This window comes from Penicillium expansum, assembly GCF_000769745.1.
Source record: "Penicillium expansum strain MD-8 chromosome Unknown contig255, whole genome shotgun sequence".
Lineage (NCBI taxonomy): Eukaryota > Fungi > Ascomycota > Eurotiomycetes > Eurotiales > Aspergillaceae > Penicillium > Penicillium expansum.
In genome coordinates, this window is record NW_015971251.1 from 25,849 (window position 1) to 43,149 (window position 17,301).

At 46.0% G+C, this 17,301-nt stretch overlaps 6 protein-coding genes across 6 annotated transcripts; 4 read left to right on the forward strand and 2 right to left on the reverse strand.

Moving 5' to 3' along the window:
* Positions 1–14: 14 nt before the first annotated feature.
* On the reverse strand, positions 15–1,487 carry PEX2_073790 (FAD-dependent oxidoreductase; the record flags this gene model as incomplete). Its single annotated transcript, XM_016744649.1, has 4 exons — positions 15–49; positions 97–380; positions 433–779; positions 843–1,487. The coding sequence occupies 4 exons, from the start codon at positions 1,485–1,487 to the stop codon at positions 15–17; spliced, it is 1,311 nt and encodes a 436-aa protein (XP_016600473.1).
* Positions 1,488–1,939: 452 nt separating this feature from the next.
* Positions 1,940–3,933, forward strand: PEX2_073800 (putative MFS multidrug transporter; the record flags this gene model as incomplete). The annotated part of the gene is made up of 7 exons (XM_016744650.1): positions 1,940–2,088; positions 2,144–2,277; positions 2,343–2,466; positions 2,516–2,722; positions 2,784–3,113; positions 3,169–3,539; positions 3,614–3,933. 7 exons carry the CDS (start codon positions 1,940–1,942, stop codon positions 3,931–3,933), a joined length of 1,635 nt encoding a protein of 544 aa, XP_016600474.1.
* Positions 3,934–4,632: 699 nt separating this feature from the next.
* Positions 4,633–9,255, forward strand: PEX2_073810 (Major facilitator superfamily domain, general substrate transporter; the record flags this gene model as incomplete). The annotated part of the gene is made up of 14 exons (XM_016744651.1): positions 4,633–4,839; positions 4,897–4,973; positions 5,027–5,078; positions 5,135–5,309; positions 5,364–5,387; positions 5,442–5,513; positions 5,593–6,093; positions 6,151–6,311; positions 6,371–6,659; positions 7,251–7,386; positions 7,443–7,966; positions 8,162–8,330; positions 8,381–8,646; positions 8,696–9,255. The coding sequence occupies 14 exons, from the start codon at positions 4,633–4,635 to the stop codon at positions 9,253–9,255; spliced, it is 3,213 nt and encodes a 1,070-aa protein (XP_016600475.1).
* A 936-nt stretch (positions 9,256–10,191) lies between these two features.
* On the forward strand, positions 10,192–11,579 carry PEX2_073820 (putative GPI anchored protein; the record flags this gene model as incomplete). The annotated part of the gene is made up of 3 exons (XM_016744652.1): positions 10,192–11,072; positions 11,133–11,472; positions 11,553–11,579. The coding sequence occupies 3 exons, from the start codon at positions 10,192–10,194 to the stop codon at positions 11,577–11,579; spliced, it is 1,248 nt and encodes a 415-aa protein (XP_016600476.1).
* An 82-nt stretch (positions 11,580–11,661) lies between these two features.
* PEX2_073830 (Tetratricopeptide-like helical) lies at positions 11,662–14,447 on the reverse strand (the record flags this gene model as incomplete). The annotated part of the gene is made up of 4 exons (XM_016744653.1): positions 11,662–13,664; positions 13,750–13,761; positions 13,824–14,046; positions 14,112–14,447. 4 exons carry the CDS (start codon positions 14,445–14,447, stop codon positions 11,662–11,664), a joined length of 2,574 nt encoding a protein of 857 aa, XP_016600477.1.
* Positions 14,448–15,205: 758 nt separating this feature from the next.
* PEX2_073840 (uncharacterized protein) lies at positions 15,206–16,540 on the forward strand (the record flags this gene model as incomplete). Its single annotated transcript, XM_016744654.1, has 1 exon — positions 15,206–16,540. One exon carries the CDS (start codon positions 15,206–15,208, stop codon positions 16,538–16,540), a length of 1,335 nt encoding a protein of 444 aa, XP_016600478.1.
* Positions 16,541–17,301: the final 761 nt, after the last annotated feature.

A 17,301-nucleotide genomic window follows, 5' to 3' on the forward strand; every position in this document is an offset into this window, starting at 1 on the left:
TTCATCAAACTAATTTAAGTTATCTTCTTTGCCATGCCACCGTAGCTCACTGTCAATCAATTAACTGTGTCCTTTAGACTGGGACGGGTGTCATACCTGGAAATGGGTCCGGCAACTTGTTCGGATGAGCCAGACACCAATCTGCAAGACGTAGAACCAAATTTCGCAGTCGGGCTAGCCATTGACTGTTACCGGCCATGAAGACGAGATTATGAACAAACATGCTACTCTTGGCTGCTGCAAACCCTCTTTGGAGCATGGAAGTCTCATATGCCGCAAGTCTTGTTACAAGCGCGTGATCCTCGGACTGCAGGGTCTCAGCAAGTGCCATGGCATCCGATATAGCACTTGTGGCTCCTCTTCCAAGGTATGGAGTCATGCTGAATTAATGTTAGTTATGGATGCCGATAGAAATTCGGTTAAGTTGCAAACCTATGAGCAGCATCTCCCAACATGGTCACTCGTCCGGATTGCCAGGGACTTATCGGATCCTGGGTCTTTAGGTAAGAGACAAAGACAGAGCTTGGTACAGTAATCGCGATCAGCGATCGAAGCAGGGGGTGCCATTCTCGCGCTCGGGCAAGACATTCGTCTTTTAGCTCCTCTGGTGTCATCTTGTCTGAAGACTTCGACTGGTGATGAAATTCGTTCGAGTAGCAGCCAAGACCAATCATGAGAAATGAATCATCGGGGTTGATAGTTTCCAGATTGTATGGACCGTATGGACTTTCTGGATTCTTGAAATAAGAAATGACCATTGATTGCCTAGGAGTCAAAACCTGAGATATTGGAAATTAGATTCGGTTAGGAAATATGCTAAATATCATAAGATAACCACTCACCATCCCGCCAGATTCCCAAGGGATCATAGCCTCAGTCTCTGGGGTGAAAGGCGCCTTGAAGTAAATGATAGTAACACCACTATCACTCCTTGTGCTATTCGGAAGAAGTTGCTTTCTGATTTGAGATCCGGCCCCATCGGCCCCGACAAGGAGATCACATTCTATTGTGTCGCCATCAGCGAAGTATGCTTTGATAGTGTTTTCCCCCTGGTCATATGACCGAAAGGACTTGTTGAATTTAACGAAGTCTCTAGACCCGTGAAGCAAGGCATTGCGGAGTTTCCATCGAGATACTGAGTATGCTGAGAGCGACACAGCTGTGTCATTGCGAAACTTGACACTGCAGGCCTGATCCATAAGACAGACTCGGTTTCCATAGGATTTGGATGCTCCGACGGCCTTGCTCAGTAGTTCACGGACTTCTGGCTCCATCTTCTCTCTCATTGATTCAAAAATCTCGGGCAGAACCAGGATCCGAAATCCAGTAAGACTGTTACCCTCGCCTTCTCTAGATCCACGCTCATAGACGGTCACATCGAATCTCTTGTCATTGCATAGTAACTGTGCAAGAACCAGTCCCCCAATACCACCACCAATAATGGCCACTCGAAGGGTGGTTGAGCAGGCGGATTGATCTGTCTCCATCTCTGAATGTGGGACAAAGATGGACTGGCAATGGAGGCTCTTCCCTTGATTCACACACTCTCCAAGAATGTTTATTTGACCCCATCCCGGTTGATATGTATGTTTTGGGGGCGGATTGTCCCCACGCCACTCGGCGGGAATCAAAGAGTGGAGCCATGAACTCGGCGGCTTTTCAGACAAAGGATATGGCCCCCATGAAAGAAGGAGAATGAGGTCTGAGGTGAGACTCTGCGCAAAGTGATAAAAGGATTTGTTGTGGATCTGTGCTCATACGATACCCCTCTGTGCAGGGATGTGAGATACCCGGAAGCTTCCGTGTAAGAGAGAGGGTTGTCCTCTTTTCCTGTGATTTTACCGTATTCCATGCATATGCGGCCCTTTTACTCTGAGTCCTTTCCCCCGCCAAGGGCCATTTTTGAGCACAGGTTTGATGGTCCCATTTTCTGTCAAGAATGGACAATAGCAATGTTATCCCGCAAAATGTAGCTTCCCAGCCTTTTGATGAGGAAATTCAGGCTATTGAGCAAAATCGTCCCAAGCGGGCAGCCCATATCGATGGCGCCCAAATTGGGACCTTGCGAATTTGCTTCATCATGGCAGGGTTCGTGTCAATTGTCGATTTACTCGTTCAAATACTGATCTACATATTGGTGTAGCCTGTGGACTTGCCTCTTTCTCTCCGCACTAGAGACCACGATCGTTTCAACGGCTCTTCAGACAATATCAAGTGATTTGCAGGATCTATCCAAGTCAACATGGATTGTCGTCGCCTATCTCCTCACCTACAATGGTATATATAATCTGTAATTCGGAAAAGAAGCACGATAGTTCACTAATCCATTGCCTTTCAACCAGGATTCTTAATTCTCTTTTCCAAGTTGACCGATATTTTTGGACAAAAGAGCTTGCTTATTATGGCACAATGCATCTTTCTTGTCTTCTCAATGGCTTGCGGTGCCGCCCAGACAATGACACAGCTGTATGAAATCCCAAGAATCTCCAGTAGACAAACGCTAACCGTACCCGAGCATCATATTTCGTGCTCTGCAGGGAATCGGTGGCTCCGGCATATACTCAATCGTCTTCGTCATCATCGGCAAAATCGGGACTGTTGAGAAGATGCCACTCTATATGGGAGCCATGACTTCAGTGTTTGCTATAGCGAGCCTCTTGGGTCCGATCCTTGGGGGTGCAATCGTTGACCACACTACATGGCGATGGGTCTTCTTCCTTAAGTATGGCCATTTAACTTCCTATACGCATCTAACCTCCAAACGGCTGATACTTCTATCATAGCGGTCCTGGAGTTGCAATTTCCTTGCTAATTCTTGTCCCTGCAATCCCAAATCTAGGCGAGAAGATGATCGAGAAAGAGAAATTGAGGCGCATCGATGTAATCGGTGGACTTTTATCTCTCGCTTGGCCTATTCTACTGATCTTCGCGCTAGAAGAGGGTGGACAAGCATACCCGTGGAAAAGCAGCGTTATAATTGGGACTCTCGTCGGGAGTGGAGTTGGCATTTTTGTCTTCGGCATCTATGAACAACACGTTCAGAAACAAGCGAAGCAAGAGCCAATGCTTCCTATCGGTCTTCTCAAGATTCCGGCTCTCTGCCTTAAAATCATGTGAGTCGCTTTCGATCATCAATCTCATGCACAATCAACTCATTTTGCCTTACAGAATCATGTTCACAATGGGTGGTTGCTTCTATGCGGCGATAATACTTCTCCCCCAACGATTCCAGGCTGTCAATGGAATCTCTGCAGAGAGAGCTGGGATTAATCTCCTCCCTTTCACTATCGTGTCACCAGTCTTCTCGGGGCTTTGCGGTGTCCTTCTTGCCAAATACCAAAAGAGTGTCGGGCCTGTGCTGTTTATATCGTCGGTTTTCACGGTCGTCGGAATAGCCATGCTCGGTACACTCTCGAGCGATACTTCTGGTCTTGAACCAAAAGTTTATGGGTTTGAGCTTATTCTAGCTATAGGCTTAGGCCTCATGATGCCACCCATATTTTTCTTTATCAAAGTCGAATACGATGATTCAGATTTCGGTAAGTATCAACGTGCTATCCGGTCAACCCCCTTTCAAAAGATCCTCGCAGCAATACTAAGCCCTCTCAATCAGCTGCGATCATGGGTGCAACCAATACTGCTAGAACGCTAGGCGGCTGTGTCGCCGTTGCCATATGCTCTGCCATTCTGCATGCTGATTTGAAATCCCATCTCAATTCATTCCTCTCCCCAAGTCAGATTGAGGCTGTCCTCAGCTCGACATCTGGCGGCTCGACCTTGACCGCGCACGACAAGATCAAGCTACAGCAAGTTTATGGTGCAAGTTATAATACCCAATTCCGTGCCTTATTGGCATTTGCAGGGCTCAATCTACTCTCCGCGGCTGTTCTGTTGTTTGATCGGCGTAGGAAAGCTAGCCGATCCAAGGGCTGACAGACCCACGTTGCCAGATATAGGTCATAATCACATATTTAGTCTTGCGACTATCTTTTCGCGTGTTATTAAATCATATTCTTGTCTTGTTCACTAGATCTCACTTAACCCACCTTCTCCTTAACATACAGCTCCTTTTAGATGTCTTGTTGCTCCTCATGACTCCTGACCCATGGTTTAGGTATGCCCATGTCTAATGTCGATAGCTAATAGAGACAGAGCCGGACCTTGCTGGGTAAAAATCTGGATAGGGCAGTTCTAAATAGCTACAAAGTTCTGGTAAAAGGAAAACAAATTACAAGTAACTTTAAATTCTCAACTGTGCCCTTTATTGTTCCATTATTAACCACCAATCTCTATAGGTTGACATTCGAAATCAATTTTATGTTGAAAGTGCGGGTTTCGGATATGCGGGTTTCGCTCAAACCCGCAATTCTTAGCAATCCCCCTTAACACCAGATCATAACAGGACAATGCCTTGAGCTCCAAACCTCTCCTCGGTATATATACTATACTATTCCCGACCATGTTGTATCTTTCATTTTTCATCAAACTCTCTTCTCAGTTTCTAGACCAGTACCTTGTCAGCTGGGCGAGCCGTGCTATTGATTAAATCATAATACTCTTTTTCGTCTACATTTGTGACCACAGAAAATAACATCGAGACTCTCTTCTCCAACTACGACACAAGCTTCTGAGATGGAGGCGCAGTGCGAAGAAAAACAGCCAACCACCCCTTCATCTGGAGATCTAAACCAGGATCACCCGAAAACTTCCAAGATCTCGCCTCCTACTTTAGCTCCGGCTCAGGATGAATGGGCTACTGGATTCAAGCTTTTCACTATAATGACAGCTGTCACGCTTGTGGCTCTTCTCATGCTGCTAGATACTTCGATTGTTGTAACGGTTAGTCTTAAAAAAACGGCGTGGTTTACATTTTATTTTACTGATGCTCAATCACAGGCAATTCCACGTATCACGAGCGAATTCCATTCTCTTTCCGATGTAGGTTGGTATGGTAGTGCGTATCAGCTTGCATGGTAAGCCCTTTCATTCTACTATTGCATACGCTGTATGACTGAACTCACCATAGCGCGGCACTCCAGCCACTCACTGGTAGAGTATATATGAATATGGACTCGAAGGTAAGATCGTGTACAATTCATGCACCTGTTAACCCTAAAGATTGACATTTTTGCAGTGGACTTTCATGGGCTTCTTCGCTGTTTTCGAAGTGGGCTCTTTGATTTGTGCCGTGTCTACCTCCTCAAGAAAGTTGATTGTTGGAAGAGCAGTGGCTGGATTAGGAACTTCAGGGATCTTGAACGGTGCTTTTACGATCATATCCGGGTGTGTCCCAATGTCAAGAAGACCAAGTATGATGTTCTATTCTGTATTGTTCCGTTCATGTGTTGCTGACTGAACTGAAGCTATGCTTGGACTTGTAATGGGCAGTGAGTTGCCACATTATGATACTGGATACGCAAGAATTGACCATTAGTACACAGTCTCGCAAGTTGGGTTGGCTGCCGGACCCTTGATCGGTGGAGCATTGACAGAATTTACCACCTGGCGATGGTGTGAGTGCAACCTTTTCTCTTTTCTTTTTCTTCTGATACAAGTTTTCATACATCTATCTGACAATTCTTTTCGGATCAGGTTTCTATATAAACCTCCCCGTTGGTGGTCTTGTTGCAATAATGCTCACCTTTATCCACATTCCTCAAACCCCAAAGGCCAAGTTCTCAGAAGCCATCAGAACACTTCCTGGTAAACTTGATCTTATTGGGTTTGCTCTTTTTGCGCCTTCCGCGATCCAACTTCTGTTGGCATTACAGTATGGTGGCAATGAGTTTACCTGGCACAGTTCCCAGGTCATCGGACTATTCTGCGGGGCAGCTGCTACTTTTATCCTCTTTCTAGTCTGGGACTATTGCAAGGGCGATGCAGCTATGATACCCTTTTCCATGATTCGTATCAGGGTTGTTTGGTCAAGCTGTCTTGCATACGGGCTCTTGATGGGCCAAATATTCTGTGCATCTTACTACCTGCCGATCTATTTCCAAGGAGTCAAGGGAGTCATTCCGCTCATGAGCGGTGTTTATGTTCTTCCAAGTATCCTGGGTCATCTATTTGTTGCTCTAGTTTCAGGGAAAATTGGTTCGTGGAGGCATCTGTCTTTGTTAGAAAAAGAAAAGGCCGTTGACAATGATTTAGTTGAGAGAGTGGGATACTATCTACCTATAATTGTGATTAGTGCATCACTAATGGTGGTGGCCAACGGCCTCTTATCCACACTTACTCCTTGGACTTCGACCGGAAAATGGATAGGATACCAAATCTTGCTCGGAGTCGCACGAGGCCTCGGCTTACAAGTGGTAAGAAATTTCCCCATCCATTCCTTAGGTGGGCAGTCACCGCTAACTCTGAGCCCTAGCCCATTATAGCTGTGCAAACTGCGCTTCCTCCTACGCAAATTCCCATTGCTACAGCATTGGTAATGTTCAGCCAAACCGTCTCTGGCGCTTTATTTCTCAGCCTTTCCGATACAATCTTCACCAACAGTCTCTCAGCCCTAGTTCCACAATATGCTCCATTAGTGAATCCCCAAACTATCATTAACGCCGGCGCAACTGGGTTCCGCTCTACTTTATCAGACGCTCAGCTAGCCGGTGTTCTGGTGGCGTACGCAAAGAGTGTTGATCGCGTCTTCTATTTGACTACAGGTATGGCTGGTGGATGTTTTCTCTTCTCGTGGGCAATGGGGTGGAAAGATATCAGGAAGAAGAATACTGTCTCAAAGGCTTGATGGATAGAAGATTTCCGCCAACAGAACATGGTAATTCGTCATTTGTGTGAAAGGTGCGAGGAAGTTGATACTTAGAATTGATGAACTGTAACGGAGAGCGAAATTAACTGTTTCCTATCTAAGATAAAAGAGCCAAAGGATTGTTTTGGCTAACGAACCTCGGTGCATTTATTTACGCTTGAGATCAGCCCGCAGCTTATCCTGTTGGGAATTCGGCCCTAGCTATGAGATCATCCGTAGAATACTTTACTAGGCTGACCTTTGATACCATCGGGGTGTGTAGTTTTAGTTCCCGGTTTATGAGTTCTACTGAGAGAAGCCGCACCCTTTTGCTCCACAACTCCAAGAGGCCTTCCATCCAGAAGTACAGAGTACGGAATAAAAGTTATCACACTATTCCACATATCCCAGGGGTAACCCAACAGGGACGGGGATAGTATTATCTCCGGGCCGAGGTTGATCAATGTCCCCGGACATTGTTGATCTTCCAGACTTGACATAATTCAAGACCTCAATAACTTCAAAATGGATACGACCTCATCGTCACTCCCTGACACGCCCACCCCATATGGGCAATCATGTGCCAACTGTTCTCAATCGAAACGCAAGTGTATCGTTCGGCGCGTCGGTGGACCGTGCGAGCGGTAGGATGTTCCACCCAAAATATCGATATTCAGAGATCGGAACTGATATTGATTAGGTGTTTCAAGACAAATAAAGAGTGCACTCCAGCTAAAACGACACGACGCCGTAATACCAAAAGAACAGCTGTCCCTTCTAAGACAACGCGACTCGAGGAAAAGATAGACAGCCTCGTATCAATGATGAAGGTGGGAACCCAGACTAGTACAGCGAGTCCCCCCGCAACGTCTAGTTTGCATGAAAGCATGTTTACCTGTGAGACGGAAACAAAGACTCCCATCCACAGTCCTTTTGAAAACGGAACAGGCCTGAACTGCCTTGGCGATGATCGTAACAACCCTGCACCACCGGCCACACAGGCTACCACGGACTCCTTAGATAATAATGAATCAAAAGCCGAGCCGTCTCGAATGGAAGCAGAGGAATATCTTACGAATTTTCAGACCTCGAAACTACAATATTTTCCTTTTGTGTACATTCCCTTCAAAACCAGCTCTGAACTTCTTCGAAAGGAGCGGCCATTTCTCTGGCTTTGCGTCATGGCGGTCAGCTCCAAGTCAACCGTGCAACAGCAGATGCTAGGTACCCGAATACGTCAAACAATAGGACAAAAAATGGTAGTCAACTCCGAAAAGAACATTGATCTCTTTTTGGGGCTTTTAACATTCATTGGTTGGTATGGTAGCTATCAATTCCCAAGTCAGACAAATGGACCAGTCTCACTGTCCTTTTTTTCCCACAGGGCAAACTATCAAGTTCACAATAAACCCTTTTTAGCTGTCTTCACCCAGCTCGCGATCTCCCTAGTCTTCGATCTCGGTCTGAATAAACCAGTCCCCGAAGAGACGTCTAGAACGTCTAATCTGCATAAGGTTTCTAGACCCTCGACGCCTCGAACAATGGAGGAGCGGAGAGCTGTTCTTGGTTGCTTCTTAGTAACATCGATGTATGAATAACCCCACTTACTGTGACTGATGCATACTTATGCAGTTTTAGAATATCTTCTTTCCTACAAAAGATCGATGCACTGCGTTGGACAACACATCTTGATGAATGCCTTGAGATACTAGATGCCCAGAAGGAATGCCTCAATGATGACATCCTGGTCCAACAAGTTCGATTACAGCTTATTGGAGCGGATGCCATTCGAAGCAAGGAGCATGAGCCTAGCAGTGCATTTATGGAGACAACAAGTACAGAGCGTTTTCTTTCCAAGTTAGATAATATCAAATCCGATATTTTTAATACTGCACCAAAGAATGGTAAGTGATTCGTCCCCACCGATTCACAACCTTACTAATATGACCGCAGTAATTTTCCTACATTTTTATAGCATTGAGCTAGAAACTGCCCTTTCGGCCATGTTGTTCTCATCCAATCAATCTGTAATATCGCAGGAAATGTTTCTTCGCACGGGATTGAAGTCGATTATCGCGTGGTTTGATGTGTTCTTTATGATCCCACCCATCGGTTACATTGGATTTCCATTTTCAATATTCTCACAGCTCGTTCGCAGCTTGACCACACTCTACCGATTTGCTACACTCGATGAATCAATGTGGGACAAATATCATGTTCGAAAAATAGCGAACCCACTGCTGATCTTGAATCGGGTGATTAGCAACTTTGAGCAAGTGCCAACTGTTGCTAAATTGGATAACTGTCACAGTGCGGAGGGAGACGTATTTTCACGTTCGACACGGATCTTTCGATCCCTTCGATCTGAATGGGAGTCAAAGTTAGGCCCGGGTAATGCAACGTTTCCGATCGTGCCTGCTTCACATCATGACGGAATTCCACTCTTCGATCCTCTAGGAGAACAAGTTCTGGATAACGACTGGTTCATGGAACTGCTGTCATCAAACCTCTGAAGTTACATACGAAACAACATGTGATATAAGGATAGCCAATGCAAATTTTGCAATGCTTTTAATTGAATGATGCGTCGATTCAGTCTCTTACGTCGGTATTTTCCGCGTCTATGGCCCCTTATCACAATACACTTGCACGCGTAAATTTCTTGCCTATTCGATGAGGTAGTACTATATAAAGGGGTATAGCGCTCAGAATTAGAGTCGCAGGGGAGTCTGTGTATAGTTCCGAAAAGAACAGGTCACTTAGTTATGCCAAACTACATTTCATGAACACTACGGAGTACAGAACTCATTTACAACGTCAATCGGTCCTGCTCCCTGTGTGAAAGTGAGTCAAATTCTGTCTGATGGCCCCCTGAGTGGGATGACCCCAGTGCCATTGTACTTTGTATTAATATCGGTTGTCGATCGCAATTCCAACTCGCATCTATCCAAATCCCCCAATAACGGGGGCCATTCACGCTATTTTGAACCATACTACTCCGTAGCAGACCTTGGGTTGAAATCGAACCCATAAACACTTAGGTATCTCGATTATTAGCGGACCCTTACATGGCTTTTTTTTGGCTGAATGAACACCTGGATATACGGAGTACTGATGATCAGATAGATATGTGGGCGCGTGTTAGGCCGGACAGTCTCCGACCTTTCCCCGTCGCCCGCCTCTGGGGGTCGCTGAATGGTTTGATGTAGGTATGTGCCCTGTGACTTTGATAGGGGCAAGGGTAAGGTTCCTGCGCTGTATGCGGAGTACGGAATCCCTTTTTTGCGTTTGAATAATCTATTCCATACAGTGGGTTGCCTAAGATGGGGATGGATGTGCAGACCTCGTTCAGGAATTTTGCCTATTTATTCAGCAGACGAGCGCTGCAAATTTCCCCTGGAATCAAGCTGTTTGATTTGGAGCTGTGCTCTCAGTCTTGGTCCTCCAATATGCCCGCTTTTCTATCTTTCCTATGTCTTCTCTCCTTCTCATTGTCAACAACAGCCTTTATCCACCCTGGGGCGCTTCACACCGCGGGAGATTTCGAGCGTATCCAGAACCACATTGCGAACAAGGATGAACCTTGGAATACTACCTGGACTTTATTGACTACGAACAATTTTGCCCAGTCCACCTACCAGCCTAGCCCCAAAGATACGGTGTATCGAGGTGACAACGGCGTCAATGGGCAAAACTATGCGTCCCTGTACAAAGACACTGCAGCCGCGTACCAACTTGCCATACGCTGGAGAACCTCTAACGATACGAGCTATACAGACGCCGCGGTCAATATTCTGAGTTCCTGGGCCGTCATACTGACAGCCATCGACGGCACCAGCGACAAATTCTTGGCCTCTGGTCTTTATGGTTACCAGATGGCCAATGCGGCAGAACTCATGTCTGATTATTCCGGCTGGGACAGCAGTAACAAAACTGCTACTGCAACCATGTTGACGAATGTATTCGCCTCGATGAACATGCGGTTCTTGGAAGAACATAACGGTCAAGACAATTATCACTACTACGCCAATTGGGATCAATGTAATCTCGCATCTCTCCTTGCTATCGGTATCTTCACCGATAATCAGACCATGTACGACTACGCGTTGGACTATGTCCGCACAGGGCCTTCAAACGGGGCTCTTCCTGTTTTTGGGATTGCCAATTACACGGAATCTGGCTCAGACAAGGTCCTGACACAAGGACAAGAAGCTGGTCGGGATCAGGGCCATTCGACACTGGACATTGTGCTTCTTGGTGTCATAGCCCAACAGGCATTTAATCAGGGAGATGACCTCTTCGCCGAACACAGTAATGAAATTCTCAATGCGTCAGTATTTTAAAAAGGAAATACCGTTGGCTTAAGATAATTATTGACTGAGGAATCTAGGGCCGAATATGTCGGAAAGTACAATGTTGGCTACGATCTGCCCTACACTCTGTACGGAAGCTACCAGGGAAATCAGACTGTTATTTCAAACGCTGCGCGGGGAACTGTTCGTCCCGGTTTCGAACTTCTCTCTGCTCATTACGGCCAGCTAAAGGGCCTCAACTCGTCTTGGACAGATGCCTACCGTAACTGGGTAAATGCGAATTCCACAGCCGGTGTTGAGGGTGGTGGTGGAAATTATGGCTCGATGTCCGGTGGCTTTGATGTGCTTGGGTTTGGCTCTCTGTTATGTCGAATACCATGGTTGAATACCGCAGTCGAATACATGGTCGAATATAGGGTCTGTGGTCTTCCTTTCTTCCCATTATGTAGTTCTACAGCTTCCATACAATATTGTGGCTTCATAATCTCATCTACTAGCGCGTATATTCAAACTTGCTATTCTAGGACGGCATCTTATTGACAATGAAAAAGCCCTTCATTTCTGTCTCACTTTAGGGGCTCTCTCTGTCCTATGAACCGAAAAGGGTCAGTGGAGAAGGGGGTTGTTCCAATTTGCCATGCGAGTGCCTTCATATCTTGTGGACTTCTTTTCTTCGCTCAATTGCCTTTTGAAATCCACAAGCTCGTTCAATTTAGCCAACCATGCGGGCCATACCTCATTTTCAATTTGAAGTTCCCGACGAAGGTGTGCAATCTTCTCGAACAATACCCGCGCCTCCTTCCTCCTATCCAAAGTCATAAGTGATCTCCAAAGCAAATATTGTGATTCCAAAAGGTGTATGTTGTGGGTGCCATGCTTTTCGCTCACATCTTTCACATCATTCCGGAAGTATATCAGTGCTTCCTCTTCTTGACCTGCCCGGCTATAAAATTCCAGGAGGTTAGATTTCCAATTCACACCCTTTATATATGTTTTAGTCGCAATTGCCTTCTGGAGAAACTGAGCTGCCATCATCCAATCCTCGCTCAGAGAATAGCAATCAGCTAGCGAGGCCAACGCGTAGGCCTCCCCTTGAGTGGTTGACCCAGAGAGACTCTGGCTCTGAGATATCACATCTGTGAGCATTTTCACTGCATCCGACTGCATGTTGAGATCACGGCCCAGCAAATCTCCGAATACGTATTGTGTGAGGATGCGTTTCTCCTGAGTCACAAGTGGATTTTTGCGTTGCACTTTCAAAGCCTGGCGCACGAATGAAATGGATTCATCTTGGCGACCCTGCCGGAACAGAGTTTCGGCGAGCATCACATTGACCGTGAAATCTCCGGTAGCTCTCCGTGATATGTGAGCTTCGTGAAAGACGAGTTCTGCCTCTTCATATCTCCCGTGGAAAAATAACGCAAACCCTAGGCAGCATTGAAAATCGCCATAGCTTGGATGGGATGGGAACTGTTCTATAAGGGTGCACGCAAGAGGGATCGTGGCTGTCCAGTTCCCCCGCGCAACTTGATGGCGCAGCTTGTCCACTTTGGGTGTCTTTGCATCATAGGCATGCCTCTTCAGCCATATTGTAGCCCCTAAATACAAGGGGCCGGATACCGGGCTAGCTCTAAAGTCTTCGTTGGGCCGCCCAATACCACCAACCCTAATGCATATTATTGGTCGTTCTTGTACTGAAGATTTCGAGTCTGCATCGCTAGAATCGCTAACAACATAACCATCGTCAGTTGAGTATGACCAGGGTTGGTTTGCAAGTTTTGCTCTGGACTGAGCTTCACCAGAATGCTCAATGAATATGGAGACCGAGGGTTTGTTGTCAGAGTCAATTTCCGAGGCCTGCTTTTCACTGTATACAAATCTATTGTAAGGTACAGCAGATAGTGTGGATGTGAATGGTGCTTCTTTGATTGGCACAAAGCCTGCCTCTTTGGGCTGGGTTGAATCAATAAAACCCCGGGCTCCCGAGGCCAAAGAGAACTCGTCAGAAACGACTTTGGAGGTCTCTTTTTCGCCGAATCTTGAACCACTTATAGGCAAAGTGGGTGATTTGAGTGCAGGATTAATGCCATTTCTTATTGGTATCGCCGTTGCATCCCCGGGCGATTTATCAAGAAAGCCCCAGGTCCCAGACGCTGAAGAGGATCCGATTTCAGAACGGGCTTTTGATTTCTCCTTCTCACTGAGTTTGGAGCCACTCGCAGGCAAAGGGGGTGATTTGGATGTGGATGTGGAACTGACTTCCTCAATTGGTTTCAATAAGGAAGAACTCTCTCGATATGCCCTCAGCCAGGAATGTTCCAAGGAACAATACGCATTCAAACGGTCTTCTGGTTTGGGCGCAATTGTCTTTTTTAGAAAGTCCACACAATTGGCACCAGTCTTGTGGTCGTCAATAGCAGATTCTGGGAACTTGGCCTGACCTCGTCCATATTCAATAACATCGATAGTGCCTAGAAATGGCCGCTTTCCGGTGAGCATATAGAAGACAATGACGCCAAATGACCAGATGTCAACAGCGCTGGTATAACGAGTTGTTCGCTCGTTTGAATCAAAGTATTCAGGTGCAGCCCACAAAATTGTTCCGGCTTCTGTACGAAGGGACGTCAAATCCCCCAAAACCTGTTTGCAGAGTCCGAAATCACCGATCTTGATTCTCCATGGTTGAAAGCTTACGACCAGCAGATTCTACAATTTCACGGTTAGATACGTCTCTAACTCGGTGACCTCACATCACAGCAAAGGGTTACTTGCCGCTGGCTTCAAGTCTCTATGCGTAAACCCTTCGGAATGCATGAAATAAAGTCCCTCCAAGATCTGGACGGCAATCTGCTGTGCCTCCAAAACAGGTAGTGGTTTGCCCAAGCGCTGCAAGTGCTGCCCAAGGTCACCGTTCTTGAAATACTCCATAGCAATGAAAACGGTGTCATCGGTGTGGAACCAACCATACGACTCGACGAAAAAATCGTTGTACTATCAGTGTGTCGTGAGCCATTAGCACAAGCAACCATTGCGCGAAAGGCACTAAACACCCACACCTTTTCTTGAGAGAAGTTGACGATCGCTTTGAGCTCGCGCTTGTATGTTTGATTCTTGTATGTTTGATCCGTCACCCCACTCTTTGGAATCTCTTTCACTGCACGGAACTTATACTTGGCTGGCTGCCCAACTTCGGAGGTCTGTGGAATTTTAAGGACTTCAAGAAATACTTTCCCGAACCCACCCACTCCGATTCTCTTTTCTCTTCTCCACTGCTGAACCGTAGTCTGGTGTTCTCCATCATGACTCAGATCGAGGGAAACGTGGATGGTATAGGGATATTGGAACCGGTGAAAGAGTTTTTTCTTCTCAACCAAGTCTGTGAAAGTATCCATCCTGAGACTTGATGGGAAAAATCAAGAACCAAGGATAATAACCTACACTAAAGCCAGGAAATCAAAAGGTAACCACGCGGTTGTCCCCCGCTCGTACTGGCCAGGATTCAACACCAATCAGATGGGGTCTGTGAGCAAGGCGTTCGAGCTACTAAGTCCGTAATATCTTGGCTGCATCTTAGCGTCACCCATCACCCATCAGCCCCAATGAGCACCGAAGCGTCATGGAGGGGCTAATCTGCTGAAGTCCGGATATTGAAGGAATTTTACAGATGCAGCACTGCATCTTACCCCTGATGTTCGGATAATTCTTGACTTTGCCAAATATCTTCTTAAGCGCCCTGATGCTTTGCGGCCTCCTCGGGGACCATCCGGGGTAGGTATAAAGGGGTATAAAGGCTGCTAGCTTCTCCAAATGCCCGAGGCTTAGTGCATGCTGCAGGTGTTCAAAATAAGTTAGCACACGGCCCGAAAAAGATATATATAGGGAGAGAGAGAGCTGTTTCCAAATGCTCACAATTTATTGTTGGCAATCTTCTAACTTGCACAGATATCCTAATGTCTGGTGTGGAATTAGGCTTAGCTGTGCTTGCCACAGCTGATCTCTGTTTAAAGCGAGTATCTCATACAGTCCTAGACATCCCTGAAGTTAACTGACACGTTTTAGATATGGAAATTTATTGGTAGAGAAATATCGTACCTTCAAAGGAGCCGAATCGGAAATCGACGACAAGATTCTTTCCATCGAACTTTTTCAAATGAAAACCGAGTGCCAGATGGACTTCCTCAAAACTATATGGCATACTCTGCCCTCCAGGTATCAGGACTGTCTGGGTCTCATATATCCCAAGTTGCAAGAAAGGCTGCAAATTGCCAACCAAGCTGTTGAGAAGATATTGAGGAAACACGCGGACGAAGATTCTATGGGCTGGTCAAAACGCTTGTTTTACACCATGCATCTCAAAGAAACCATCGAGAGAACAATCGAAGATGTAAATGAGTGGCAGAAGATCTTCGAGCCCACATGGTTTTTAGTCATGAGGGTTTCAGACTCGGTGGTCGATACTGAGCTCCATCGCAATGCCCAATCTTCTTCAGCTCTCACCCCAAGCTACCATCTCCGAAATTCCTTGAAGAATGAAGCCAATGAAGACATGCGACTATCTCTATCAGCAAAGGCCCTTGAAGGTGCACAGCGTTCAAATATCAAATTCTCTGAGGCCTCTATTGTTTTTATTCCAGGAAAACGACCTATTATCATCGACTCAGCAGAATGCCAGACGTCCAATATATCAGCACTCACTAAGGATGTTCGTTACCTAGCGCAGAGGCTTCGAAATGTCGACCCACTCGTCTTCCAAATCCTCAACTGTGCAGGTGTGATAGATGTCAAAGCCACTTCTCAGCATGTACCCCGTTTTGACTTCGTCTTTCAGGTCCCCAAAGGCATGGGACAACCACAGAGCTTACGAGAACTGCTTGTCGCAAGCCGTCAAACTTACCCCCTCAGCGACCGAGTGCGTATCGCAAACCAGCTTGCGAAATCCGTCAGTTTCGTCCACATGTACAGTTTCATACACAAGAATATCCGACCCGAGACCACCATTGTCCTCCAAGACGGAGAGTCCGAACTAGGCTCACTTTTTCTGACTGGTTTCAAAATCTCCCGCATGGTGGGCGAGCAATCGGGGCGACTGGGAGACTCGGACTGGGCAAGAAACATCTACCGTCATCCACAGCGTCAAGGTCTATATCCCGAGCAGGACTATCGCATGCTGCATGACATTTATAGTCTCGGTGTTTGTTTGCTGGAAATCGGACTCTGGGAATCTTTGGTCCAATACGAATATTCCTCGGATCACCTGGAGATGTACCCCAACAAAATCTTTCAAGCTAATGGTTCCAGCGTACCAAATGTGAATGCCAGTAAAGCACTGTTCATGCAACTCGCCAAAAGCGTGCTCCCAGCTAAGATGGGGAAGTTGTATGCGCAGGTTGTGTTGACTTGTCTGACCTATTGTGACGAGGAGCAGGATGCTATAGTTGAAGGTGTGAGATACATCGAAAGAGTAAGTGTGGGTCTTCTGGTCTAATGGCACGTCGCTGACTGGAAATAGATATTGATGCGATTGGGGGAAATATCAGTCTAAGCCACATGAGTTGGCCACTGGATACAACTCCCATGCTAGATGTGATACAAATTGACATATATATTAGTACGGAAATGTATTGTAACCACATTATAACGAGAGTTTTAACGGAAATGCTAATATTTCCATCATTCAATTCAACTTGGCAGCTTGCGATTTATATAATTGCCCAGTTGGAGGTACTTCGGAGACAAATAGTGCAAACCAGTCACGTAATATAGCACGTGACTCTATCGCCGATGTCGGTCTTCATATTTTATACCTCAGTTCATCCATATATATATGTACTCCGTACGGAGTAAGAATACAGTCTGTGAAAAGAGCAATTGGATCTACGGAGAGGACGAAGTCTTTGACTTCATATCTACATTGTATATATGCCCTTGAGAGAAAGAATATACCATACTATACACCTTTGTATATGTCGATCAACCCCGCCATTTCTACTTTGTACGTTGATCTCGAATTGATTAGATCTTACAATTGGAATGCGACATGCCTAGGTAAGCCTGTGATATGCCTATAATACGTATTTAGTCAGTAAACCCCATTTAGAGAAATTATTTTGCATCTTCAACTTCCAAGATAGTGACTCAATAGCCCATAGCGAATTGACTCATACCCCGCCATTACCAGGATTGACCTATAAAACAGTCAATTCACCTTGTAAACATAGATCCGGTCAATATATTTGGCTACACATT